Raw genomic sequence first — 27,983 nt, forward strand, 5'->3', positions numbered from 1 at the left:
ATATTAATAAGTGTACATACTATCCGGTACAACCGAAATAATAAAAGCCATTCGTGTTATTTTCCGGCGAAGAGGTAAATTTCACGCGCGTTTTCCCATAGCTATGCACAGGAGCACCGCAAAAGTGAACTGGTTGCTGTCTGCTTCAATTTGCCTCCCGGAAGTCGCATAGACACTAGCGCCAGTTGAACCTCTAGCGTACATGTCTTCTCGGGTTCGAGGTTATTTCCGTTATTTCATTATTTGTCGTCCGTTTGTTTCTCCCGCGGTTAGCTTCTGCGCGCGTCGTTGCTGCTACTTGCTGAAACCTTGATCAACTTCGCAAGTTTATGGCGTTTGTGTTCACCTTGAGATTCTCCGTGCGATACCCATAAAGGTAAGTGTGACACTATCTTAATAACCGTGTCGGTAATCGTGACACGCGAAATTCCAACGGTGCTTCGACCAGCACCGGGTTTGCATTTGCGAGCACCAGCCACGAACTGTCAAAACCCCGATAAGAGACGCGTGTTTCGAGCTCTATGAGGAACTCTTTATGCACTTTGTTAATTATGTCACTGGGAAGAAATGCACAAGCAAACATAATCTCCAAATGAAGTGCGTCACAAAAATAACGGAAACATGCAAAACAGAAACTGCGAGGTATCGTCTTCTACCCAGTTGTCGACGATTGCTCGTTCTGCAAGTACGTCTCACTGTCTTTTTGTCCTGCGGTCTCGCCTTCCAGCCTTGTCGGGGACCACGCGAGTCGCCGAGGGTGGTCGACATGTCCAACCCACCGGACGGCAGCCTTTTGCTCGTCCTGCCGACAGGCAAGAGCCCACGAGATGCGCCTGCAACGTTGCGGGACATGTACGACCTTACGTGCCGGGAGCAGATGGAGCCGAAATGGATCACGACCCAGGACTGCCTGGCCAAGTCATCCCGCAACCCGACCGAAGTGTTTGTGTGCGACCCTTTCGAAGGACCGGCTTTTGACCACCTGACGGCGCTCAACTGCCGAGTCGTGGGCCCGCTTTGCATGGCGCTCTGCATTCAGGAGCAGCAGTCGTTGCCTCGCAGGCCCAACCCGCTCTACAGCCTCTCCTTCAGGGGCATGGTGGTCACCGTCTCGGCGCTCAGTCCACCGGAGAGGCAGAAGGTGCAGACATGGGTCGAGCTCATGGGTGGGACGTACATGGCGGCACTGACCAAAAGTGTCACTCATGTTGTGGCAGGTAAGTCCTTTCGTGACCCTTTAACCTTTATCTAAACACGCCGGTGTCGTCTTATCCTCCACCAGGCTGAGCAACGTTGACATTTTTATACCTGCCAGGTCTCCTGTATTACCCGGGAAACTCCCGAATTTCGACCATTTCATACAGTTGTACAATTCATGAAAAAATCTCCCAGAAAATGCACAATAACCCCCCTTTGCCCTAGCAACAGGCAGCGGCAATTATAGTGAGGGTCCCAGCTGTGTCTCACTAGTATGGGCAGTGCAGTACAAATGTAATGACGTTATCCTCATGCAAGTTTATTGCTAATATTTCTTTTAAACCCCCCTCTCCCCTCTCCTCCCCATCGTAGAAAGTCTTTAGGGTATGGTTTCTCGAAACTTGGCAGATATACTGATTCCACATGACCCAAATAGTCACCATTCGGTCGCGGCGACATTGGCAGTTGAAGCTGAACTGACGCATTGCAGAAAACGGCGCTAAAAGACATGACAGACGAAAAACAAGAACTGGACGATGCTTGGTCTTTCAGTTCCTGTTCTTCGTCTGTCCTACCTTTTTGTGCTGTTTTCTGCTATCCACTTCTATCAGATAGCTCAACTTTCTATCCTATTAAGCTAAACTTGACTTAAAGGGGCACTGAAGTCAGTTTTGAAAAAGTTTGTTTTTGATCTTATATTGTTTAAAATGTGTTTGTTCCCACATATACCAAGTCCTATATTTCAAAACCGCCTATTCATCTCAGGGCAATAGAAAAACGTGGACTCGTTTCTTCTCATGAACTACATTGTGTGGACCAATGAAAGCCGTACAATACGCGCTGATTCCAAATGATTTTATTATAACTTGTTTCGAAGAGAGTCGGATAGGTTCACATTAGGATAAGACTACTCTTTTTCGCCGCGGGCGAAGCCATCGCTTGCAACTCACCGACAAGCGCCCTTCGTCAACCACTTCACTCGGAAGAAATTCCTTCCCAAAAAGGGGCTTGTCGCGATCTTCGAACATGCTTTTAACGAGGAAACAAGCTACGCACAATTGTAATTTTGGGTTTGTTGGGATTCTTAGAGCGTCTAGATTGAGTTGTCATCACAAAAGGACGATCCTAGAATTGACCTCGGTGCCCCTTTAAAGGGACCATGAAATGATTTTAAAATCGAGTTTCATCCACCGCACGTCGTAAAAGGTGTGAAAAGAAACACAAAAACACAAAAATAGGGAGCCAAAAAAAATTATTTGCTATAGAACTTTTAAAAGAAAACTGGACTCTTTTGCGCCTTCCTTCGCCTGTTCACTACGACGCATCCGTGGAAATGGAGCACGTCAGCCAAATCCAGGTCGCCTATTGGGTAAGAGCCTACCTCACCAGCACCGCGATCGTAAACAATAAATAGCTGGCGAATGTTTCCTAAAAGTTTTGTTAAATAATATTCAGATCCACATTTTGTAGCATAATTAGAGATGTGTGGCGAAAATTGCCAAATTTGATAATGCTGAGAGCCAAGCGCCATCTATCGTGTGGCAAACGAAGCAACTACTGCGCGTGCGCAGTAGGGCAGGGCCGACAGTTACTTGGGTGGCGGCGACCGACGAACATTTATTTTCTTTGTTTTTCTTCCTCTCAAAACTCTGACTGACTGAACGTTTATTTTTCTACGTATTCTTCCCGCGCGTGCCGACTTCAAGCAGCAAGAAAACAGTACTTAAAACAGACCACGACGAACAAGAACGCTGGATCCACCGACTCCGACGAAGCGAGCTGCTCAGAATATAGGCCTAGCAGGCATTCCGACTCGGCGCTGCGTTGCTTCGTCGCAAGACCGTCTGCCTACGACCGGCTGGCGTGCTAAATGGAATATGCCTGCGCGACCCTTGTGGACCCTTCCCGTATTATAGTTTGATCACTGACCTCAATTCTAGATTAAGAGGTGAGGTCAATCTCTTCCCCTTGTTTTCCGAGGCAGTGTTGACGAACACTCGTCGAAAAGGGACTCTCGTCGATTCTATCTTCTTGTTTTGTGTGATATAGAGCTGAAATAAACGCCGTATGGATTACCTTCGTAACACGGTATGTACACTTTGTTATTGGTATGCCATTTTTATTCTGACAGACTGCACGTCACTGTCGAGCTATAACAGTTCGTGGGAGGTATACGTACAACCCCGGTCCAACCTTTCTTTGCCGAGTGTCGCGTCAGTATAGAGTTGCAATCGTAAAAGAACGGTCCCGAAGCGCTTACAAACAGCGCGAATGCAGCACTTCCATCAAGCGCGCGCGTCCGCTCCGGAAGACTCGCTGTACTTCCCAACAGGCATACCGGCGTATGGGACTAGTCCCATGCTGTCGCTGTAGCGCAACATATCTCATTGAATTTCGCTCAGCTGCGATGCGGCGATGAGAGGCGCCGATTCAGGAAATATGTCGGTGACATCAGCGCAGTAAAACCTACCGGCGCACCCCAACTCGTTGCCACTAACACTCCCATTCTCCTACTGCCGAGAGAACTTCCGGTTCCGGAAACGGCCTACGTCACGGCTTGTTTTGTGGTCCGTTGGAGAGAATGAAAAAGTCGATATTTCAATAATTTTTTGTGTAGAAGTTAATAAACCGAGACGAAAACGGATGCCTGTTCGGCATTCAGTGAACATTGACGGTTTAATGTAAAAGTTATCTGGAAAAAGTAAAAAGGTCATTTCATGGTCCCTTTAACAACCGGCAAGCCAGCGGTAGATGGGAAATCAGCGTAACTTCTATCATCTAAAGTTGCACTGGCTGTTCTAGCTCATTCCCACTGACAGCTAAGTATTTGTGAGTTGTTCTGCTGGCGTGTGCATGACAAACCAGCAGCGTTACAATGACTGTTGTCTTAGTGAAAGCGAGGACAGTGTAAATTGCATCATTATTAGTAAAGTCGCTTTCGTTGCCAGCAGGGCACCCGGAACAGTGCCACACACATTGAATGGCTTGAATCCCAGAACCCTCCATTGGTATGTTTGTATGTCTGCAGGGGAGGTTGGATCCAAAAAGTACCATGCGGCAGCCAGCCGGAAACTGCCCGTGATGCAGCCCCAGTGGGTCAAACTTTTCTGGGAAAAAGAGCAGCACACGCTGGCTCATGCTTCGAGCGACGCGTATAACCACCTACGCCTACCTGCCTTCAAGGGGCTTAGCATTACCGTTTCTCAGGTGAGGCACTCGTTTGATTTCCGGCCCCGAAGAGATGTGACTTGGGTTAGCCAGTTGCCGGGGTCTGTGTTCATTGAATTGTCATTGTTTGGGTGTAATTAGGTCCTACAATCTGGTGCAGGTCAAGAATAGGAGGATGAGTTTCTCTCAGAAAGCCCTCCACTCTTTCCACTGTAGCAGAGTAAGCGCTGGAGAGGAGGCGTGTTGAGAGGGGAAACTACCAGTTGCGGCGAGCAGAGAGCTTTGTGAGAGGAGCTGGCTCTGGTATTCTAAACCTGCAACAACCTCTAACGAAACACGGAGCACGTGGCTTTTGACACGTGTTGCGCCTGATGGACCCCCGCGTCATCCAAGGGCCCTCCAGGTGGCGCGGCGTGTATTGAGAGCCGTATGCTCTGCAGTTCTAAGTTTCATTAGGGCCCCATGAGCCTCCAGCATTAACCAGATGGCACCACCACTCCTTGCATGCTAGCGCCATCTCTCGCCATTGATTGCAACCAGGTGTCTCCAAACATTTTGGGCTAAGGGGCCGGAAGTAAATGAAACAATATAAATGAGGAAATAATGAATGAATAAGCCTAAATGAGCATGTACATATAGAAATCTAAACTAAGGCAATATATCAAAAAAGAAATTTAAGGTAAATGAATAAGTGTCATATTCTAAACCCCGAGACAGGAAGAAATAAAATAATGGACAAGATCTCGTCCGTTATTTTATTTCTCCTTGTCTCGGGGTTTAGAGTATGATGTTTCCCAACCAGCTCGCCTGCATACTTTCGCTCCTTGACGTAAGTATAGTCGTTTTTTTTTTTTTATATGCAAGTTGTCGCTAATTAGGGGATCACAAAATAATTGTGACCCAGAGAACTCGCCCGGCATAAATCAAAGCTCATAGGAACTTTTTTGGCATATTCACACAGGGCAGAAGACAAATGAGAATGGTAGATCCGATGACAACATTATGCATGAGGTATGACATGAGACACCAAGCACGATATATGTGAGAATGCAAAGGAATTTTGTCGCACGTTTTACAGACATAAAGCGGGGAGCTACAAGTATAGTCCGTTGCAACTAAAGGAGGTAGGGCGAGGGAAAGAAAGGCCGGAGAGGGGGAAGCAGATGGAACGCTGCAGAAGAGAGGGGGAAACCTCCTCCTCTCTTTAGCATTCTGTCTGCTTCCTCTTGCCAGCCTTCCTTTCCCTCGCCTTACCTTGAGTTGCAACGCACTATATATAGTAATGCTGGAGATGACAATGTGCAGTAAATAATATGGCAAAAGAACCTGCATTTTGATGCAGTTTTTTTTTACCGTGGAGCTGTTAAGAGCTAGTTTCCCGAGGATCGTGTCCCCCGCAATGATATGTCGACACAAACCTCTGGACAGCTACCTCCATCCATGAGCGACGGCGGCAACCAGACAACCGGCTTTCCGGCCTTGCTCATAGGTGGCGGCAGCCTTTCCTGCCTTTCCACTCTGGTTTTCACCAGAGTGGAAAGGCTGAATTTCTCTAGGCGTCGTCCTCGAGGTTGTCCTAGAAGTCATCCTTGAGGTCGTCTTAGGCGTCGTCCTTGAGGTTGTCCGAGAGGTCCTTGAGGTCGTCCTAGAAGTCATCCTTGAGGTCATTCTAGAGGTCGTCCTAGAAGTAGTCCTAGATTTCGTTCCTGAGGTCGTCCTAGGTGTCATCCTTGAGGTCGTCCTAGACGTCCCTGAGGTCGTCCTTGAGGTCGTCCAAGAAGTTCTGCTTGAGGTTGTTCCGTCATAGTACAGCTTCGCTGGTCTTCCTTCTTTACCAGAGTGGAAAGGCTGAAATTTTCTTTTCCCATTCTTTTCGACATCTTTGTTCGCGCTCTTAATGTGCGTCGCGGCCCGATTTTTTTTTTTACGCCCGCTTATTTTTTAGTTTTTAGTAACGTGCTTTTGGGTCGTGCGCCAGTTGAAAGACCTCAGTCAACCGCGGGCCAGCCGGAATGCTTCCACGGGCGGGTTCTGGCCCGCACGCTGATTTAAACCATTGCGGCGATCCGGGTGCTCGGGCATGTCTGAGCACCCGGATCGAATTGTTTACATGAGATTTTTCAGAAATTGTAACACTGACTGAGACCAAGAGTTCCAGAACCCTGACAAGGCGTATCTGAAAACTTTTAAAAAAAGGTGAATTTGAGTTTTGTTTAGTTTCGTTTTAGGACTCCAATTCAATCGATTGGCGCACCTGCAGCCAACGGTCACTGCTGCAGATCCGTCTCCACTACGCTAAACGACATGGTGATTCTAAGAAAAGGTTGAAATAGAAATTAAAAAGAAAAAAGACGCCTGAAATATGAGTAAAATAACCTGTGTAAATGTCGTGCAAAGTTATTGCTGAGCAAGCTCATGCTAAGGTGCAACCCCACCCTTGGTTTGTGTGATTCTGAACCAACAGATGGCGGTAGGATCGCCTTCCAGGCCTGTACATCAATGTGAGAAATCGTGTGCGGTGGCACTTCGATACAGTGGGGTATTTCTCTATATCCTGAATTTGACATCCCTGGTCCCTCGCTTGTTTTTTTCTGCACGAGCTTTCTTTGGAACGCGCACGGCTGTGCCAGTTCTCGTGCAAGGGGGCCAGTTGCCTACGCTCAGAGCTCATGTCTCCAGCAAATGTGGGCAGAACAAAATGCAAAAATCGTCCTGAGACAAATGGCGAGACACATGGCAGCTTAACAAAAAGCAGTGATGTGATTGCTGTGCCAAGGGGGCTAACCCTGATACATGCTGCTACATTTTGCCGAAATGTGGGTAATCTGCACCAAGCCTGCGCCAAAGGACCAATTTTGGCTGCCTTTCAAAGCCGAAACTAAACTTGAGTACCGTAATTGAGCATGCGTGAGCTAGGTGGCGCAAGCGGCCGCCCGATACAAAGTACCCTGCTTCAATCGCCCATCTGGTCTTGGATGGTTTTTCCCGCCGTCTCTCGTTTCGCGTTCTTGTCGTCTCGTGGCTCTCGTCTCGCATATTTTTAAAAATTATACAATGATGCAAGCGTGTGCGGACGCACTGACACTAGCGTGCCGGGTACCAGCCATGCCGTCATGCTGTGTAACAACTCGCGGCTTCAGCTTACTTTGTGAGCTGAAACACTCGCTCCTGAAAGCAACTGCCGTGGAAAAAACTATTTGGTCCCTGCCTACCAGTCACCGTGGTCGTGCGACATCGGGTGTTGCCGTCCCCACGTTGCTGCAGATATGGCGCTTTCTAACCTGAAACGTCAGGACCTCCGCAAGGTCATCAACATTCATGTTCTTGTTTAAATCAGATGCTACTACAAAAATCCCCTTTAACTCAAAAATTGCTGTGTTGAAGTAGTGATTACCTAGGTTTCTCCCGGTGGGCTTTCTTTCGAGAGAGACCTCGGTACGTGAAAAATCTGCCGCGAAATAAATTTGGTGAAGAGAAGTGAGCTAAAGCAAAGAAGGCAATGTCTGCTCGCTGAACCTGCGCAGCACGCTTGTTTCTCTCGAGTTCAGGCGTTGCACAAAGCGCTCCAAGAACTTTTTGACCCATGCATGCTAGGTCTTGCATCGATGCACTCAGGTTCTTTTCTTCTTTGTGTTTAGCTTGTACCTCTTCTGCCGGCCTGGCAAGCACGTGCCGCTGGACTGTTTTTGGTCCTATGCTGGACAGTAACATTTTGCATACAATTTTGGGAACCAGTTGGCGACGGAGCGGAGTGGCATGGTTTCAGTTTCGATCGAACAGCCGTCTCCGCTCGTGCGACGAAACACGTGCAACTGCAAGCTGCCGAAGCTGCCCTCAAGTGCATGCAAACATGATTGCACGACAGAGGCACCAGCCGGGACACTTGCAATACGTTGCTTTACGTTTGCTTACCTTTGATGAAAATTGATGAACCAGTAAAACGGTGGCAAGTGTTATTTTTGAATTTCTCGGCAATGCCTACAGCACTACACTTGTGGGATGTTGCATTGTCTTTTTAGAGATATTGAAAGTGGACATTCATTACTTGCCGAAGGCAAAGTGAGGCTTGCAGCAGCCTTGCAGAAATTTCCAAAAAGCGAAAAGAAATGCACCTGCTAGTCGTAATGCACCTTTGTCTCGTGTACAATTTCGCATTGCATTGAAGTAGTTACGTGTTTCATCAGTCAGAGACTGCTTCACTTTTTTATATTATGTAACTAGTCAACCTAATGCTGTGATATTTACTACTAAGATGGCCATTTTCAAATAAATTTTAATTTGTGCTGTTTGGTTCTCATTTATCTATAGCGGGTACATACATTTATGTATCATTTAACTGAAGCATTGCAAAATGTGTCATGTCATTGGCCTTTCAGAGACTCACAGTTGGTCAACTTGACCATAATTTGTTTATTGCGGCGAGCAAAGTGCCCTTCATTTGTCCAGCAATTAAAACAAATCTTTTTTTTTTTTTTCTAGGAATAACAGCTCCAAAAGCAACTTTTGCTGCTCCGAAACACTGTTTTGGCTGCTCCAAAACACTATTTGGGCTGCTCCAAAGGCCACTTTTGCTGCTCCAGAACACTGCTTTGGCTGCTCCAAAAGGTGCTCCAAAATGGCTTAGGCCAATCACATCACTGAGAGAGCGAGAGCGAGACTTACTCGACAAGGTCGCGGGCAGCTGCTTATCTACGGTGCGGTGCGTCACCATCTCGAAAGTTCGGCAAAGAAGGCTCGAGCGTCGCATGCTCGGGGCGAGGATGAACTGGCACTTTCGAGAACAAGAAAGCAGGGCGAAAGTTAGGTCTGGTGCAAGAATGAACGTGAATCTTCTAGAAGTCTGTGACCGAGCATTGCGTTCTCGGCTTTGCGAGCGGCAATATATTGGGCCGGCCCTTTTGTCGTGCATGTGTTTGGCTCTTTTTTGGATTTCCAGGAAAATGTGATGACATAATAGACTTGGGTTTCCGAAATTCTAGCTTGAGGAATTAACTACCATATTTACTCGCAGAATGAACGCACTTTTTATTCCGAAAAATCGATGCAAAGTTGGGGGGGGGGGGGGGGGGGGGCGTTCATTAGGCGAAGTAAAATTTTTGCGTACGTATTTACTCGCATAATAAACGGACCTTTTATCCTGAAAAATCGAAGTAAAGCTCGGAACACATGTACGACAAAACCGTCCGATCCGACGTCCGACCGCGCAATACGACGGTCGGAGGCGAGGGTTTTCGTAGCATCGGAGAGCGTTGAAAACCCTCGCCTCCGACCGTCGTATTGCGCGGTCGGACGTCGGATCGGACGGTTTCGTCGTACATGTGTTTCGCGCTTAACTTCTCTTTGCGCGGAGCGGCCGACCCCGTAACCAAACTAAGCTGTGCAAAAAAAACAAAAAAAAAACTGTTTTTTTTTTGTCTTAGTTTCTTGGTTTTTTTTTTTTTTCTTTTTGCCGCCTTTCGCTAGCTGTTTTGTTTGCCAGGGCTCTCCGCTTATCTTTATCTCCTTGCGCGCGGTGCGCACCCCCCCTCCCCCGTAACCAAACTGCGCTGTACAAAAAACAAACAAACAAAGCTCCTCTTTTCTTTTTTTTAGTTCCGTGTTTTTTTTTTTGCCGCCTCTCGCAAGCTGTTTGGTTTGCTAGAGGGCTTCTCCGTTCCTCTTTTTTACCTGCGTGCGGCGCGCGACCCCCCTTACCAAACTGCGCTGTGAAAAAAAAAAAACTTGTTTTTGTTTTTCTTAGTTCCGTGTTTTTTTCTTTCTTTCTCTCTCTCTCTCTCTCTTCTTTTTCCGCCTTTCGCAAGCTGTTTCGTTCGCTTAGAGCGCTTCTCTTTCTTATCTCCTTGCGCGCGGCGGCGCGCGAATCCAAACTCCGCTGTGAAAAAAAAAAAAAAAAAAAAATCTTTTTTTTTTTTTTTTTTTTTTTTTGCTTTTGTTGGATCTTTGCGAATTTTTTTAACGCCTTTGCAAGGCGTTTTGTTCGCCCACGCTCCCTATGCATTCCCGGCCTCGCTGCACCGGGATAAAAAAGTGCGTTCATTTCGCGCGCGTGGGGGGAGGGGGTCAAAATTTTGAAGTCCGAGTTGGGGGTGCGTTTATTCCGCGAGTGAAAAATAAGTCGAAATTTTGAGAGCCGACTTGGGGAGTGCGTTCATTACGCGAGTGCGTTGATTGTGCGAGTAAATACGGTACCTAAAAAATAAAAAACAAATGAACTATTTTTTGGCGGTCAGATGTTTCATTTAGGTTGCTGGGTGTTTGTTTTGACCAAGACCACGAGACTGGAAAAGACAAAAAATGGCACTCGGGTTTAGACGTTGAGTTTGGTAAACCCAAAGTAGGACTGGTCTGGGAGTCGTAATGAAAAAATGCCGAGGTTAAAAATTAACTCGCAGCAATAAATTATAAGAATTAATTTTAATATGAATCCAGTGATAAATGCAATGACTGGCCAGGCAAAGAGTCTGGGTCTGTCGATAGCTTTTGCACATAGTTTAAGCAATGTACAGGGCACCTTACAAAAAAAATTGCAGGTTTTTTTTTACCGCAAGTTACAACCAGATGTCAAAAGTTTCAGCCCGATCCGGTACCTTATTCAAAAGTTATAAGTGATTTTCTGAAACATTCACAGGGAAAATGGCGGCCGACGGAGGTTTCGAATACATGGGACTCTATGGGCACCAGAAACTGAAAATGGGCTCCATTTTCCCTGAAATTTTCAGAAAATCACTTATAACTTTTGAATAAGGTGTTCGTTCGGGATGAAACTTTGGCATCTGGTTGTGACCTAGCGCTACCTTTAAGGCAATGCATAGTTCATTTTTGCGGTAAAAAAAAAAACCTGTAAATTTTTTTGTGACATTCTGTACCAGTCTTAGTTTGGTGATTTATGCGCGCAAGTAGTGGTGTGCAAAAATGAAAAAGATGCAAACAGGTAGAGTTTGACGTTGTATAAAAATAGTGCAAGCACGCACATGGTACGGTGATTAAGAATGAAACAGCCCTACATTTTACACTAGCGTTGAGCGTATCGAAAGTTAAGGGTGAATTGAAAACTAAAGCTTGTACACATATACTGCTCAGGCCGTTATGTTTGAATGCTCATAATACCTTATTACCCTCAGATTTGGTGTAAGTTGTCTCCTGATTGCTTACAACAGAAAGAAGGAAACATTCTAACTCTGGGTTGATAGAAAAACTCCGCATGCTGACAGCTACCAATCATTCTCGGCGCCGGTTATGAGTACTGCATGCCACTGGTAGCATGCTTAGAACGAGTTTTTCCCACGTGATTTGATACAATCGCAATTGTTTTTGACGAACAACGTTTACTCAGGCAAGCGGTCACATGTGAAGCTTAGAATATTTTGTATTGGTTATGGCACACGTGGCAAGTTGCATCTTTTTTTTTGAATCTGTGAAATAGAATGGCTTCTGGGTTACCTTGGTCTCTAATGCATCTGGCTCACAAAAGAGCTGGAAATTTTGTGAAAATATCCCTGCTAAATTTAGCGGAAAAACTTCCTGCTATATTTAGCGGGCTAAATTTCCCCGCTAAATTGAGTAAACATTTTCCCACTAAATTTAGCGGGGAAACTGTGACGTCCCATGATGCAATGCGTGCAATTACGCCGACGGCGATGCTGCTCGACCCGGAAACGGGTGCCTAAGAGCTGCGCTCAAAAAGGAGCTTCCCGTCTATTTCATCAAGGTTCATTCAGTACGATTCGGGCCATTGTATTCCTGGCCTGTGGTCCACGACAAAAAAAAACGCTGTTTCGTGTTACAGTTTGGATCATACTATATTTGTACTTCTTAGAGGGGTTGTGTTTTTATAACAGTGAAAGATGTGATCTTGTATTAGATTTGATAGGATGGGAAGGGCAGCTGAAGGTTTTATGCATCCAGGCGGTGAAGTAATACAGTAAACTTTCATTAATTCAACCTCGACGGGACCTTGAAATTTGGTCAAATTATCTGAAGGATGGAATTAAAAAAAAGAGGACAGAAAAACTGTTAAAATTGAACTTTCTTTTATTCTCCAAAGTACTCACGGATGGTCTGCTGCCTTCTGCGCTTAAAATGCCTGTCCAAAAGCATGCTCTGGAGAGCAGCGTAACTAAACGTAACGTCCTCAAAAAATCGCCTACTACAAAGAAAAAAAAAGTAAGAAAGTTTTACGAGCCGCCTTTGGCGCCGGGCAGCCAGGCCGTCGGTGACAGAGAAAAATAACAAAAAGAATAAAAGGAAAAGAGAACCCGCGCTTTCCGACGTGCAAGATGGACCGCACACGATGCTACAGAAAAGAGCTTTGAGTGCGCGCTGAGAAAGCTTTACGAGCCGACTTTGATGCCAAGCAACCAGACCATCAACAACAAAAAAAAAAAAAAAAGGAAAAGAATTAATGTTTTTTGGTGCGCAAGATGGATCGCACATGATGCTACAAGATGGATCGCACACGGTGCTACAAGATGGATCGCACACTATGCGCGCGCTCTCAAAGCACTTTTTTGTCTTTTCTCAAAGCGCGGTCTCCGCGCCCGACCACCAGGGGGGTAAAAATGATTGAGGAGGAGTGGCAAATCCCGTGCGCCGACATCCTGGGTCCCGAGTGAAAGATCGCGAAAGAGAGCGACAGAACACGAGAGAAAGAAATCAACGTTGCCAGCTGAAGGACGACAGTCGCAATGGTAATCGCGAAGACTGAAAACTCGTCAATATAGACCGACAGGCTGTTTACAAACAAGCCCGCGTTTGCCCACACTAGGTGTGGGCACTGCGCGTGCGCAGAAACCAGATTCGCGTGAGGCGAAGCAACTGCGCATGCGCTATGCCGACAGCAGCGCCACCGCAGAGACGTGACGTCAGAGCCGCGTGTTGGTCTATAGACAGTGATCATTTATTGTTGTTAACTAAATCCTGAGCTATTCTAACGCTTATAAAAAGCAGTATACTTATTACGCTGCATTAACTTTCCTTCTGTTGAAATCTCGGAAATCTGGTGGTTGCTCAGTTTCGTATTCCTGGGGCGCGGCCACCCGCGAAGTCGGTTATCTGGTTTAGTTTAGTTTTGACGGGAGGCCGTACATGTGCGCGCTATGCAAAAAGAAAGCTTCGAAAGGAACGCGAATATCTTTTCACCGGTAAGTTCGTGGATTGTTGAAGTTCATGACACTGCTCTGATGATATAATTATATTCGTGAAATCGTAGGCAGGTTGGTAACCATGTGTGGGACCCCGAGGGTCTCCCTGCAAGCTCCGCCGCTTGCGGCAGCCAGAATGCATGGGAAAATGGCGGACCTTTTCCTCTAGAGTTAGTGGGTGATTTCATTTGAATTCGACCAAACTTGTCGGGGGGGGTCTTTAGATTTAATCGTAAAAAATATATATGATACCCGAATCCTTGTGATGAAAAAAACTGCCTTTGAAAAAAATTAGAATTGTATAGTTTGAGAGAAAAAAATTCTGAGGCGCTGCAGGGTAGAACACGTCAAATTCCCAATTTTATTTTATCTCGACTTTAGCCGCCATTTACAAAATATCGAATTCTTGCAGAATTATTATATTTATTACGCAATATTTATGCAGACTTGGCTATTTTTAGAGGTAAATTTCTGTCTTCTGTTATTTTAAATTAATTTTCTAAAAAATCTCAAACATGCAACCTAGAGCAAGTGTGACGCAACTTCGGACAGCTATATAAAACGAACGGTAGGGCGCAATGACATGAGACAGATATCTGTGCATAGCTATCAATGTAAGCTATCGATTGACATGTATTTTCTGGTTATTGTGTTTACCGTGTTGTTTTTATTCTGCCACAAATATAGACAAAAATGAAAAATATGCAAATTTTGAAGTCAATTTTCTCAAAAAAGCCATTTTTTATTTCGTTCATACTTTTTTAATTTATTGCCCAGGTTCTGCTTAATAACCGGGTATAAATATTGCTTGACCTTTTTTTGTTGTAGTTTTAGGACAACCAGTTGAATAAGTCATTTTTATCGCGTAATACCAACCTCCGGCTCCGGTATGCGGGCTTCACCGCAACATTGATAATTGGCTCAGCAATATCAGATTTCACTGACAACCACTTTACCTCGTTGCATTCCTAGTAATATACTTTTTACAAAAAAAGAAATGTCACAAAAAAATGACAGAAGGCAAGTGGCGTAGGCAAATTTCTTTTTCTCTTTCAAACTTTTTTTAATTGATTTCCCGTGTGTTGCTTACCAGCTGGGTATGCACGTTTTCTGGCGCTTTTCTTTATGTTTGTTTTTACATCAAAAGAAAGAGCCATGTTCGTTACATCAGTTGCAACTGGTCCAGTTGTTAGGTGAAGTATAGGTTCAGTAACCTCTTCGCGAGCGCCAGCAAAAGGCTGCGATTCTTATCATGAAGATTACCATGAGACTCTCAGTTGACCTCGGCGTGCGCCGTTGCAAGAGGGTTATACTAATCTTGTTAGAGTGGAACTCGCGTCGTCACAGGCTGTCGCAATGCATCACAGCGAAGTGGAACTGTGTGAAGCAGTCCTTGTCCTTCTCCCAATAAATTTATGGGCGGAAGCTTGAGACTCTTTGGTGCCCGAAGTTTCTGTAGCTCGGCTGGGTCAAGTTTGTCAAAAGGAGAAAACAAATGCAGTAAACACTAGACATTATCACGCCGGTCAATGGAGTCGTAACTGTATACATACAGCTTTTGCGGATACTTATTTGTTTCAAGGGTGGCAAGTTATCACCAGTACAAACATGGCCACAGTGTCGGCAAGAGCATCAGAACAAAAAGGAAGGTTTGGTTGGCTTATCATTTTGTGTCTTCGTTGCAGCGCTTTTCTCCGGAACTAATGTTTGTAGTCCTCTTTGAGCCCCTGGTGCTATGGTCTGTCTGTTTCTCTTATCCATTATTTATTTTTACTTGTAAGCGAATAACACGCACCATGACATTTCTGGCGTCCTTAGGTTGATTCGCTAATCAGTGTCTATATTTGACAAACTCATCTAGTATAAGAGAATAAAAAAAATATAAGAAGAGGGCTTGCAGCAATGAATTTGTATAAGAGAACTGCGGAACTGCGTCGAAAGCAGAAAGCCGGAACCTCCTGAGGAATGAACGCGTTATTTTGAACTCAGTCATGGCTGCAGTTTTCAGCTTTAAAAGAAAGAGTTGCGCGGACTACTTCGAGAGACATAAGCGAAGGGTATACCGCAACCGACGTTTTCGTTATGTCACCGATCTCAACGTAGACGCCTTGAAGATGATCCTGCCTCCATCGAAAGCCGCGGCTCTTGCGTTGGATGACGTGCTCTGCCAGAACTGCTTCCAGTACACCGGTGAGAAGCTTTCATCATCTGTCAGTGATCCATGCTCGAGCTCTCCAGCAAGCTGCATCGAAGAGCACGAAGTAGTGGAAGGTCTTAACGAAGAGATTTCTGCTGCTGGGCTTGAAACAACTCCTTTGCGCATGCCTTCTACAGTAAACCCGAAAAGCCGTCAGGCATATGCTGAAAGAAAACAGCGGGAGATTGAAGGATCACACAGCCGACAGGTACGAAAAAAGTTGGCGACTGCATATACCTTGGAGCCAAGTGGGTCAAGTTCTCGCAGTGATCAACCATGCCTCGGCTGCGACGGGTGGTGGGCAAACATCAGAGAGGCCTTTGTGAAGGCGGCATCTTACCAGGAGAGATGTCAGCTCCTCACGCTTGTGCCCAAGGGCGTAGCCACTAGGGAGGTAGAACGGCTAATTCCTGAGGCATCGAAGTACCTTCTGAAGAAATCAAAGCAGCTTCGTGAACGGTTCGGCGTATGGGAGCGTCCGGAGCCTTATCACCGTGGAAGCATAAGCGAGGACACCATACGGGCAGCCACGCAATATTACACCGACGACGATCTCGACTGTTCTCGGCAGAGCCCAAACAAAAAAGATGCTGTTAAGCTTCTGAAGGATGGCGAAGAACATGTGGTCATGAAGCGGTATATGACAAGGTCTGTCCGAGAGACGTACAGGCTGTTTAAGGAAGCAAACCCGGACTCAAAATTAGGTCTGACTAAATTTTACTCGCTGCGGCCAAAGTGGGTCAAGCTAAACCCTGAACAGACTGTGTGCATGTGTGTGCTGTACGAATTTCGATTTGTGCTTTTCCACCCTGAACAGCATGCGAGAAGAAAAAATAACAAAAGAGGAGATTCTCGCTTTGTGCCTCTGCCCTGAACCCTCGTCCGAATGTTTCAGAGGCGAATGCAAAGACTGCCCCTCGACTGACAGACTCTCCTTAGAATCATTGGAAATGGTGCCTGAAGAGGAAATTACATTTTTCACATGGGAGAATGGTAATTTGATAAGCAAGACTGCCGACTCCAGCGCCTTTTTGAAAGAGCTACAGAAATGGGCCACAAGGTTTTCCACGCACGATTTTATTCGTAGGACACAACGGGAAGCCATACGGATTGAGAAGTCTAGTGTGACCTCAAGACACATCGTCATGCACTTCGATTTTGCGGAGAACTGGACGGTAATTTTGCCACACGAGATACAGGAGTACCACTGGCACAAGCGTCAGCTCTCTGTGTTCACGTGTGTGGCACCCACGTCGCAAGGCTCAAAATGCTTCGGCGTTGTCTGTGAGGACTTATGTCATGACACTTCCCATGCGCTGCTGGCTCTGAGACTTATAGAAGACTGGCTGGAGGAGCACATCCCAGTTTATGCTTCACTAACGTACATATCCGACGGGGCACCTGCTCATTTTAAAAATAGATTTCAGCTGCATGAGTTCAAACGAGTGGGCCATACCCAATTGAAGTGGATATTTTCTGCCTCTGGGCATGGTAAAAACTCTTGTGACGGGGTTGGAGGGCTTCTCAAACACCACGCAACGGTGCACAACCTCCGTTCACCGGAGGAGCAGCTCGTCCGAACATCAGTAGATTTTGTGGACAAGGTTGGAAGGCGTGTCAAAAACGTAACTCTCATGAACTTAACCGAGAAGGAGGTGAGTGACTTCCGCAGAATCAAGAAAACAGAGTGGAGTTGCGTACCGACTCGGAAAGGCATCCGCGCTTCGCACGTGTGGTGACGCGAAAGGGGCGAAGTGCAGCTTGAGCGAACTGTTCTATCTTCGTCTTAATGCATGAACCTCTGTGGTGCACGTGCGGAACTCTCAGATGATCTACGGCTTTGTTTTGTTTTGTTGTTAAAGCCTCTTCTTGTACATTTGCGCTTCTGTGAAAAATTATGTGTTTCTATAGGTGTGCCTTGTTGACCCAAATAAATTACTCAATAAATAGAGTGATTTTGTTAAACTGTTACCTATGAATGTTTTATTGCATACTGCCAACAAAAGAGTATGATTACTGTAAGCTGAAAAGCAACTTCCGATATGCTGTGCGTAGCCCAAAAAATTTAAACGTATGCAACAAGTAGTCCAAACGCCGAAGGATGGACAAAATGTAGTCAATTTTTTTTCACGTACCTCGGAATACTAAGGGCCAATGAAGGATAGGCGAAAGAATGCCATGCGGTAAATTTAAAAAATTCGAGCCGATTTTCCGATAATGTTTGTATAAAATAAAGATTGTCCGAAACGCATAAACGGGGATATTGTTTTTCTGGACTGGATATTGCCGTAGAATGCAACCCGACATGATCGAAACGGATGAAACGTCTTGGATCTCTCCACTCGCTTAGGCTAGTTAACATTGATGTTAACTAAATTTACTTTTGTTGTTGTTTATCACGGCACAATGTTCAAACAAATAATTTAAATATATAAGTTTCGTGCAACCTCAGTAGTAAAACGTTGTCGTGGCGACGTTCGAAAATGGAAGCTGTGACTTCGCAGACATCACTTCGTCAATTCAGCCATCTCTCATTTCTTTATGACGTTACTGATTTTTTAAAAAATATATTAGTAAAAATTCAACGGGGTAAAGTAGTTTTCAGTGAAATCTGATATTGCTGAGCCAATTATCAATGTTGCGGTGAAGCCCGCATACCGGAGCCGGAGGTTGGTATTACGCGATAAAAATGACTTATTCAACTGGTTGTCCTAAAACTACAACAAAAAAAGGTTAAGCAATATTTATACCCGGTTATTAAGCAGAATCTGGGCAATAAATTAAAAAAGTATGAACGAAATAAAAAATGTCCTTTTTGAGAAAATTGATTTCAAAATTTGCATATTTTTCATTTTTGTCTATATTTGTGGCAGAATAAAAACAACACGGTAAACACAGTAACCAGAAAATACATGTCAATCGATAGCTTACAATGATAGCTACGCACAGATATCTGTCTCACGTCATTGCGCCCTACCGTTCGTTTTATATAGCTGTCCGAAGTTGCGTCACACTTGCTCTAGGTTGCATGTTTGAGATTTTTTAGAAAATTAATTTAAAATAACAGAAGACAGAAATTTACCTCTAAAAATAGCCAAGTCTGCGTAAATATTGCGTAATAAATATAATAATTCTGCAAGAATTCAATATTTTGTAAATGGCGGCTAAAGTCGAGATAAAATCAAATTGGGAATTTGACGTTTTCTACCCTGCAGCGCCTCAAGATTTTTTTCTCTCAAACTATACAATTCTAATTTTTTTCAAAGGCAGTTTCTTTCATCACAAGGATTCGGGTATCATATATATTTTTTACGATTAAATCTAAAGACCCCCCCCCGACAAGTTTGGTCGAATTCAAATGAAATCACCCTAGTATGTATGATCTCTATGCCGACCACGTACTATGTCCTTCGCGCTACTCCACGCCAGATTGGTTGCGCTGGCTTGTGTCATTCGCTACGGTCCATCTCAACGGCGTAAAAGAGCAGGCACATATTTGTGCACGTTCGGCTTTGCAGCAAAGGGCCCGTGTTTTGTTGTATGTTGGTAATTTTTCTGCCGTGGTGCCGTGCAATGTGAGCCCGCGCGCATTCGCTGGGGAAAAATTATCCGATGCGGAGTCTTCCTAAGTTCGAACTATCAAACTTTTCCTCCCATAGAAATATATGGGCATTTGCCGGAACTTTTGAAGGGGATCGAAATAAACGAAAAGTCGAATTAACCGAGGTCGAACTAACGAAAGTTAGGTACTCTACTTGTCTTCAACATTGGTTGTGGGACAATGCGGAGATCAAGTCGTCTGCTTCTTGCACAAGGGTTGCAGTGACATCAGAATGACGCCGAGTTCTGATTGACTTTGATTGGAAGGATAGTGGGTAGAACTAAATGCGAGATGCCTTGAGGTTTACCCACTCAGCCTATAAGAGCTCGCCCTTCTGACATCCTCGACATCCCGGGGCAAGACGCAGACGAACTTGCGCTCCGCATCGGTAGTTCCACTCGCAAGAGTTCCAATATCAAATGTAACTGCAGAAATAAATTTTCATACCGGTGATTCTTTTTAGAAATTCAGTGTATGCTTTTGTCTGGACATTATTTATTTTGAATAAAAAATAAGACCAGAGTAAAATTAAACTGAATTTCGGAGATTTGGGAATCTAACAAAAATAAATTCCAATAAACCCCGAATTTCAAGTGAAAAATAAACTCAGAAAAACACCCTTTGAACTTCACGAAAAATTAACTCCGAAAACACGGAATTCTATTTATGAGAGAGAGATTCCAATCTTGCACGATTTTCGGGGACGGATGTCCAAACACTGAGCGAGACCGCGAGGAAGTCCAGGATTGCAGCCAGTGGTTTGCTATGTATGTTACAGCATGCTGACCTTAAAACCCGACATCCTGTTTACAAACGACACCATGTTTGCCCCCATCAGGCGTGGGCACTACGCGAGCGCAGAAACTACATTCGTGTAAAGTGAAGCGTCTGTGCATTCTCTGTGCCGACAGCAGTGCCACTGCAGTGACTTGACATCAGAGTTGCACGTTGGTCTATAATTTCCGTACGCATTACGCCCTTCCTCGGTTATCACCCACTGATCGAGTTTCTTCGGCCTGCCCGTCCGACAGGTGTCTCCCTTGGAGCGGAAGGAGCTACAGGTGCTGGTGGAGTCTAACGGCGGCAAATATTCTGGCCAGTTGAAGGGCAGGGACACGACACACGTGGTGCTGCTGCATGCCGGTGGCAGCAAGTACCAATACGGCCAAGCATGGCAACTCCACTGCGTGCACGTGAGTTGGCTCCACGACAGCGCTCGAGCCGGCTACGCCCTCGACGAGTCTCTCTACGCAGTCAAGCCGCAGGGTGCCACGAAATCGACGCCGAGCTCTCTCACCGAAGCTCCTTCTTTCGAGCTTCCTGTGGACGTGAGTGCCATAGGAAAAGTCGACCTTGTGTCGTGTCTCGAAGAGACACGCTCCTCCAACGTGAGCGACGCGTCACGGATGACCCAGAGGGATCCAGTGGACGAGATCGACGTCGAGAAGCTTTCCTCCCACTGCGGCCAGTTCCTGGACGGGTGCTGCGTAGTACTTTGGGGGTTCGCGCCCGAGAAATTGGACAAGATGCGGAGGGTCATCAACGCATGTGGCGGCGTGCGCTTTAACGAGTACGCCGAGGAAGTAACCCACGTGGTCGTGGCGGAAGGTGCGAGCGTTTCCCAACTCAACAAGGCCATCGCTAAGCAAGGGGGCTTTCCGTACCTGGTATCTCCTCAGTGGTTTGCAGAAAGCTCTGCCCTAGGGGCCGTTCAGAACATTGACACTTACCTGCTTGTGAAGGCGGCATCAAAGCCGTCGATTGTGGAGTCGCCGGGCAGCGTTTCAAGACACACCGTGGAAACGTCGCAGAAGGCACCGCCACGAGAGCTGGATAGAACAACTCTGCCGGACCTCAGCGACATTGTCAACCAATACCGAACCTCGGACAACACCCCTGCCAACGGCTCTGCACTGCAGGAGCCTGTAACGTCCTACAGTGAAGAGTGCCAGGGAATTGATCTGATACCAGCAGAGGCAACTGGGAAAGGAGACAAGTTGTCATCTGGTCCGTCAAATTTAACCCCAAATGCGCTCTTTGACTTCATGACCTTTCGGATTCACGACTTTAAGAGCGAAGATGAGGCACTTCTCCGAGAGATGATTGACCACAACGGAGGTAAAGTCATCGCAGACATAACAAGAAAGGCCGACGGCCCCCGAAAGCTTGTCGAGGTTGTCCCATTAGTGGTGGACCTTGAGAAGGACTATGACCAGTTTGGAGGCGTAGTTGTGACATACTGCTGGCTGCAAGCTTGTATCCACGCTGAAACGTTGCTGGGGTTTGATTCGGACCCATTATTCTCACCATTCCAGAAGCCGACATCGGAAGCGCCACTTCATGGCTGCGTAATTTCGTTCAGCCAGTACAATGCTCCAGAGCGAGAATTTTTGATTCACTTGGCCGAGTCAATGGGAGCCGTGTGCCAAGAATTTTTGGTCCGGAAAGTTAGTAAGCAGCGCAAACTTCTTCGTAACACGCATCTGGTTGCCTGCGAACCTCAAGGCAGCAAGTACGAGGCTGCAAAGAAGTGGGGGTTGCCTGTGGTCACCAAAGAGTGGCTCGTGGCATCTGCAAAGTTTTGCACAAAAGTAAACGAGGACCAGTTTTTTGTGGATAGTGTCTACAATAAAACATTACGTGCCAAAGATTCTGAAGCCCCCAAGGTTGTCAACGGAGAGGAAGGAAGGCATGAAACAACGGCAATCAGTGATGCCTCCGTTTGCTGTGAGGCACCAGCCACCAGCCTTTCTCCAGAAAAAGGCCATGGGAGTACTCCACCATGTGCTCCGACGTTAAATGGGGGCGAATATCATTCTGATAGTGCAGAAGGCATGTCCAGCAGGGTCGAACTCTCAGACCTCCCAGATCAGTTCCAGACGCCAGAGCACGTTCAAAGAGCCTCCATCGATGGAGTTCCAACTCCTGGGAGCTACCTCAAGAGTCAGCGGATCCGGGAGCTGATGCATCAGAGCCGAAATAGCTCCAGCACCAGCATTGCCAGCATCGACGGGAGCATCAGCGAAGACACTTTCCAGCAGATGCTCGATGGGACGCACAAACCGAAGCTACACTTGCCGGGACTTCCGGAGCAGTTGGAGGCCAAGCAGAAAGCAGCCCGTAAGGGGCCCCACACGCTCTCTCTCGGAAAGCAGCTGGCTCAAAACATGAGATTGGCCGCCGAGCGGATCGGCGACCGGGACTTGCTCGACGGTCTTTCGAGCACGCCGACGCCGAAAGAGGCACGAGCGCCAGCCTTCCCCCTTCCCGTGCCAGACAGCCGTCCGCTCGAAGGCATCGTGGTCTGCATCTCCAAGAAGCTCGCCCAACATGAGAAAGAGCTCAGAGACATTGTGGTCTCGCTCGGGGGACAGTTTGCGCAGGAGTGTACCGAGCAGTGCACGCACTTTGTCTGTCAGGGCAGACCTGGGGAGCCGTTGCCTCGAGAAGCGGGACGGGCCAGGGAGCGGGGGAAGAAGCTGGTTGGTCCAGAGTGGGTGTACGCCTGCAAGGGGTCCGGAGCGCGGCTCGACGAGGCGGACTTTCCAAGCGTCCGGGACGAGAGGCTGTCCCTTTCGGGGCATTTCACGGCGGTCCGAATCCCTAAGCAGAAGTCTCCGACCAAAGAACAGAGCGCCTCGTCTGAGCCCGGTTTGTCCAAAGGCTGGCCTCAAGTGGACAGTTTTGCAAACGCGCAGCAAGTGACGCCGAAGCCGACGGAACCGCCCTCTCGGCGACTGACGGAGAACCACCGGATCATTAACGACCAGCTGGACGAGCTCATGTCGGTGGCAAAGGAAGCCGGTCGACGCCTGAGCCACCACCCCCCACCTCGAGTGTCCCTGTTCAACTCGCCTTCCGTCCCGGAAATGCCCCTCCCCGCACCCAGCTCGCCTACCGGACGATCCGCTCACCTTCCGCTGCCGGATTCGGAATCGCAGTTTGTGGGCGTGACGTGGGACGACCCGACGCGGAGGCAGGAGATGGCAAGGCTGGCCGGGAAACTGTCTGAGGTGGAGCCACTGTCTCAGTTCTCGCAGTGGGACGGGGCGGACGACGTCTTTAATGCGCCGAAACTGCCGCCGGATCCTGTGCCGGAGCCCCCGAAGAAGTTCATGCTGTCGGGCCTGGCAGAGGAGCAGAAGGTGCACTACGCCGGCGTCGTCGAGGAACTGGGTGGAGTGCTGCTCACGTCGAAGAACTATGACCCGGAGATGACGCACCTGGTGCTCGCCAGTGCCCTCAAGAACGAGCGGTACCTGGCGGCCGTGGCGGCGGGCAAGTTCGTGCTGCACACAGCCTACCTGGACGACAGTGCCAAGGCGGGCCAGTTCCTCGACGAGGAGGGCTACGAGTGGGGGGGCCCGCTCACGGACGGCGTGCTGGCCAACCTGTCTACGTCGTCGGTCAAGGGCCAGAGCCACAAGGTGAGGCCCCTTCTGATACACCGTGCTCTCTCTCCTTCGAAACTGAGTGCCTGTTCACTGGGCACTAATAGGTGTCGCTCACTAGTCAAGCACGTCTGAGCAATGAGAATCTCGACAAAAGTAAACATTTACGGCAAATTGCTAGCCAATGGCGTTGCTTGCGTGGAGCATTCTAGCATCACAAACATTCAGCTGTACTCCGAGTTTCCAGACGTTCATGGCACTTTTCATCAGATAGTTTAAACTGTACCATGTGTACGCTTCATAGTTGTTCCTAGGATGAAGCTATACTACCGCTAATCGGGCCGATAAACCTGGTGATCTTCCAGAGTCTTCCATACTCTCAAACTCCTCTCCCTCAGTGTGCACAGGTGGTCGCGCTCCTCCTCGCCTACCCTTCTGGTCGTGTGACCTCCCTGTTAACCGACCAGCGTCTAGCACCACACTCCTCCTCTACCACTTGTCAATCAATAGTGTCGAGCCTGGCGGCTTGCCACTGAGGACTTGGTAACAAAAAAGAAGGGTGTCTTTTTTTTTTTCTAGCAAGCAGCCTGGGCCTGAGTCTGACTAATATTAAAAGATAAAATAAATGTTTACTGCATCCAGAGCTTGTAACCCTTAGAGAACGACTGACAAACACAGAACGGGCTGTTTTTTGCGTTCATCCTGCGCTTTATTTTTGGCAAATAATTTATTTCTAATACCAATAACATGCTTTAGTGTGTTATAGCTATGTGTGGCGGTGGCAAGCGAGCTTGCAATACCGCACAACTTGCAAACTCAACTTCATACTACGCAAAAATAAAACGGGCCTGAAAATTAGTGTCAGGCCAGGCTGGATCGGACCGGCTGTCGGGAATGAATCGTGGGCCGCGGGCGGGTCCGGGCCAGAGAGTCTGGGCCAGGCTTTTAAATATCAGCCCGCACAAACATCTAGCGTGCGAGCGCGACGAGCATGGATGAACCCAAAATGAGATGACGTTCAGCAATATGATTGCATCGCATGGTTCATGAACATCATGATGCGACTGCTCTGGGCAGGTTTCACCAGAATTCCAGATGCAAATGATTGAATTCGGAATATGTATGCTTGCGATTACCATAGCTCTAAAAATCGCAAGGCATGGTTGTTGTGTATGCTAAGTAACTATGGGCCTTTTTATATAGAGAGTTTCCCATTTAATTTTCGTCTCCCGGCCCCTTCAATACGGACACAGAGCAGCAGTACGAGCTGGCACAGTGTCATTCGGGCCAGCATGGCAAAAAATCTTGTATGGGGTTCTCAGAGTGCGTTGACTGTTAAAATGGAGGCTGAAATGGATTGCCACATTCCCCGTCGTCTCGTTGTGGCAGTGTGACTTTGTGTGCCGAAAGCACCCCACTCAATGTTTTACCCCCTTCAGCTGGCATTCCACTGCGTCGACTCGTATCGCTGCTGACCATAGACGTGTGCACCATGCTGCTAATAGACCCAGCCCGAATTATAACTTTACTATCCATTTAACTAGTAGTAGTTTTATGCATTTAGAAGTCTGATGATTGCTCTTCTCATTAATTGCATTTAAATGTTGTATTTTATTCAATGCCACTATACACTCCGTTTCACATTAAAGGGCAACTCCGCTCAATTACGAAGATTTCGGGACAATGGTTGATTTTGCAATAAAACGCCCTAGTAGAAGACACTGTGTCATTTGCTTAACCGAAAATGGGATATATATTTTGAAATTAATTTTAAACACAAGCAGAAACTGAAACTTCGACTCCGTTTGGCAGCATTGGCCTCGGGCCGCCAAGAACATGGCTATCACGTGGTACGAGATGTCACGTGATTCTCTAAGCAATGCTGGGCAGGATTGAGGCAGATGTGTGCCAGGTGCAAGTGTCCGTAGTGTGGATGAAACTGCGAGAGACAATAATCACAAACGGTGAGACGACGACAGCAGTTGTGATGCAGGAGACGGCAGTAAAGGCTCCCAAGAAGCGCGCTGCGCAGGCGCATTATGCCAATCACGTTGACATTGCTGAGCGCTGAGAGGAAATGTTGCCTATGTCACCCGTTGTGCTTGACCGGAGATGAAAAAACAAGCAAAAGGGGCAACGGTGACAACGTGTAGCTCCATGTTGGCTTCGCCCACACCGTAGCCTTGACTGCGCTGTTGGTTACGCCTCAATTCGCGCGCTTGAGTCGGCCGATTTGGCAAGTTGCAAGGTTTGCCGAACCATTTAAGAAACATTTAGACAGAACTAGGTCGTAATATTTGACGTGTGGTCTTCCTAAGTGATACTGAAGAGGACTGCATTGTTTTCTGAAAAACAAAAATGAAGCGGAGTTGCTTTTTAAGTCCGACTGACTGCAGCCAAGGCTACGATCCGGTGGAACCAATCATGCAGCACCACAAGTGTATCTCACGGCGCTCGTCGTCTTTGTGCATTTGCCATTGCCGGTTAAACCAGTTGCGCGTAGAAAAAAGTGCAGGGTCATGGCACATTTACTGCTTGCGATTGGTTCAGCCGGCCATAGCAATCGTACGAAGACAACACACTTGTGGCACTGCACGATTTGCTGCAGTCGGACATAATGTGAAACAAAGTACAGGTCAATGTCCCGTCACTCCTAGACGGATGATATACAAATGATGCCAGAACACGGCCGTTAAAGTATCACCACGTTTTGTTTCACCACAAACAGCCGGCCTACGCACCACGGCGCTGGCGGCAGCTCATTTCACGGAACCCGGACTCCCGGGGAGCCTTTTCGGAATGGCGCGTGATCCTGTTTGCGTCGGGAGCGGCCAAGGAGGCCGTGTATCGCCGCGTGCTGGAAGCCGGAGGGGCCACCATCCTGCCTTCGTCGCCGCCCGATTTCCAGACCGGAGACGTCACTCACGCGCTGTTCGACGCGGGGACTGCACGCTCAGTCGACCTGAAGCTGTTGACGGATGCCGGCGTGCTCTGTCTCAAAGCCGAGTACATGGCTACGTTTCTCGTAGACGACCCGGTGCCCTCGCCCGGAAAGTTTAGGATATCCGAGCTCACGTCCCTCTTGAACTGCGAAGCACCCTCCAGAAGGGCGACGTCAAAGAGGGACGGTGGCGACACCTCGAGCGAAGGAGGTTCGCGGCACAAGGCCAAACGTAACAGGCGGTAGATGCCCTTGAAGGTTGCTTGAAGGTTGAAGGAGGTGCTTTAGATGGTTTAGAGCTGCCTATGCTGTGCCTATAAGAAGTATTTTCACAATTGAACTGTGCTTAGAACTGACCCCTCTTTTGCAGGCAGAGGAGGGATTGTATATTTGCAGTGTTGGGTACTGTTCAAAATGCCCTCCTTAGTTACGGTAGACAGTTGGTTTTGCTTTCTAGCGTAAGCATAGCCTGCATTTAAAATGTATTGTCTCGAAAATAGCTTATATAAATATACTGCTTTCTTGTACAGTGAAGTTCAATGTTTGCGAGTGTTTTGTTTGGTTCACTAAAGAATGTTATTTGAGTTGCAGTATTCTTGCATTTTGTGTTGACATGTGCACCAAGTACATTTTTGTTTCATCAGAGGACAGACATTGTACCTGGCATCATCTCTTGTACAGACATAATCAGGTTTGTCTGAAGCACAAGAACGGAAGCCTGTCCCCAAGGGACTCTGGACAGGGGGCGACCTGGACACTTGCATGTTTCCTCGTGTGGCAGTGCACGGCGTTACTTGGCTCACACCAGCGATATGCAGTTTCTCACATATTTGTATTGTTTGTTGGAGTTTGTCTTGTGTGGGTGCCATTTTTCAAGAACATTGTGTACTTTGGACTTTTATTGCATTTATGTTTTATATTAAATATTTTTTAGGTAATCCTTCATTGTCTGTAGAGTCCTGCATTATTTACTAGTTTGTGGACAGCTTGTTGAATGTGTATATGATGTACTGTGAACACAGCTTGGAATCATATCCAAGGCTTGCCAATTGAGCAGGGGTGTAAGCTGTTTTAAAGGTGAAAGGCTAGTTTTTCAAGTCCTGACTTCTTGATGCTGTAATAAAATTTCCTTATTCTGACAGAAAAAAAAAAAAAGTAAGGACACATAAGCACTTACAAGTTGTGAATGTGCCAGTATGAATGTCGTTCTTCCGCTCCCTTAGTTCGTCTGCGGTGTAGTTGTGTAAATGGCCATGTTTTGGTACTGCCAAGGTAGCAACCGATAGTCGAGCACGCGCTCTCGTGAAGTGGCCGCACCGCGCCGAGCTTGGCTGTACAATCTCTCCGG

The 27,983-nt window shown here is 47.1% G+C and overlaps 1 protein-coding gene across 1 annotated transcript; it reads left to right on the top strand.

Moving 5' to 3' along the window:
- The first annotated feature begins 234 nt into the window (after positions 1 to 234).
- Positions 235 to 27,578, top strand: LOC8031329 (DNA topoisomerase 2-binding protein 1-A). The gene is made up of 5 exons (XM_029974043.3): positions 235 to 376; positions 728 to 1,217; positions 4,226 to 4,404; positions 20,335 to 23,730; positions 26,423 to 27,578. The coding sequence occupies exons 2-5, from the start codon at positions 767 to 769 to the stop codon at positions 26,879 to 26,881; spliced, it is 4,485 nt and encodes a 1,494-aa protein (XP_029829903.2). The 5' UTR covers positions 235 to 376; positions 728 to 766; the 3' UTR covers positions 26,882 to 27,578.
- The last annotated feature ends 405 nt before the right edge of the window (positions 27,579 to 27,983 follow it).

This window comes from Ixodes scapularis, unplaced genomic scaffold (assembly GCF_016920785.2).
Source record: "Ixodes scapularis isolate PalLabHiFi unplaced genomic scaffold, ASM1692078v2 PGA_scaffold1__304_contigs__length_218370807, whole genome shotgun sequence".
Classification (NCBI taxonomy): Eukaryota; Metazoa; Arthropoda; class Arachnida; order Ixodida; family Ixodidae; genus Ixodes; species Ixodes scapularis.

What these genes read in the sequence shown, in the direction of transcription:
- LOC8031329 (XM_029974043.3), top strand. Translation starts at nt 767, where the DNA reads ATGTCCAACCCACCGGACGGCAGCCTTTTGCTCGTCCTGCCGACAGGC. An exon ending in TGTCACTCATGTTGTGGCAG is followed by an intron (nt 1,218 to 4,225) that starts GTAAGTCCTTTC and finishes GTATGTCTGCAG; the next exon opens with GGGAGGTTGGATCCAAAAAG. An exon ending in TTAGCATTACCGTTTCTCAG is followed by an intron (nt 4,405 to 20,334) that starts GTGAGGCACTCG and finishes CCCGTCCGACAG; the next exon opens with GTGTCTCCCTTGGAGCGGAA.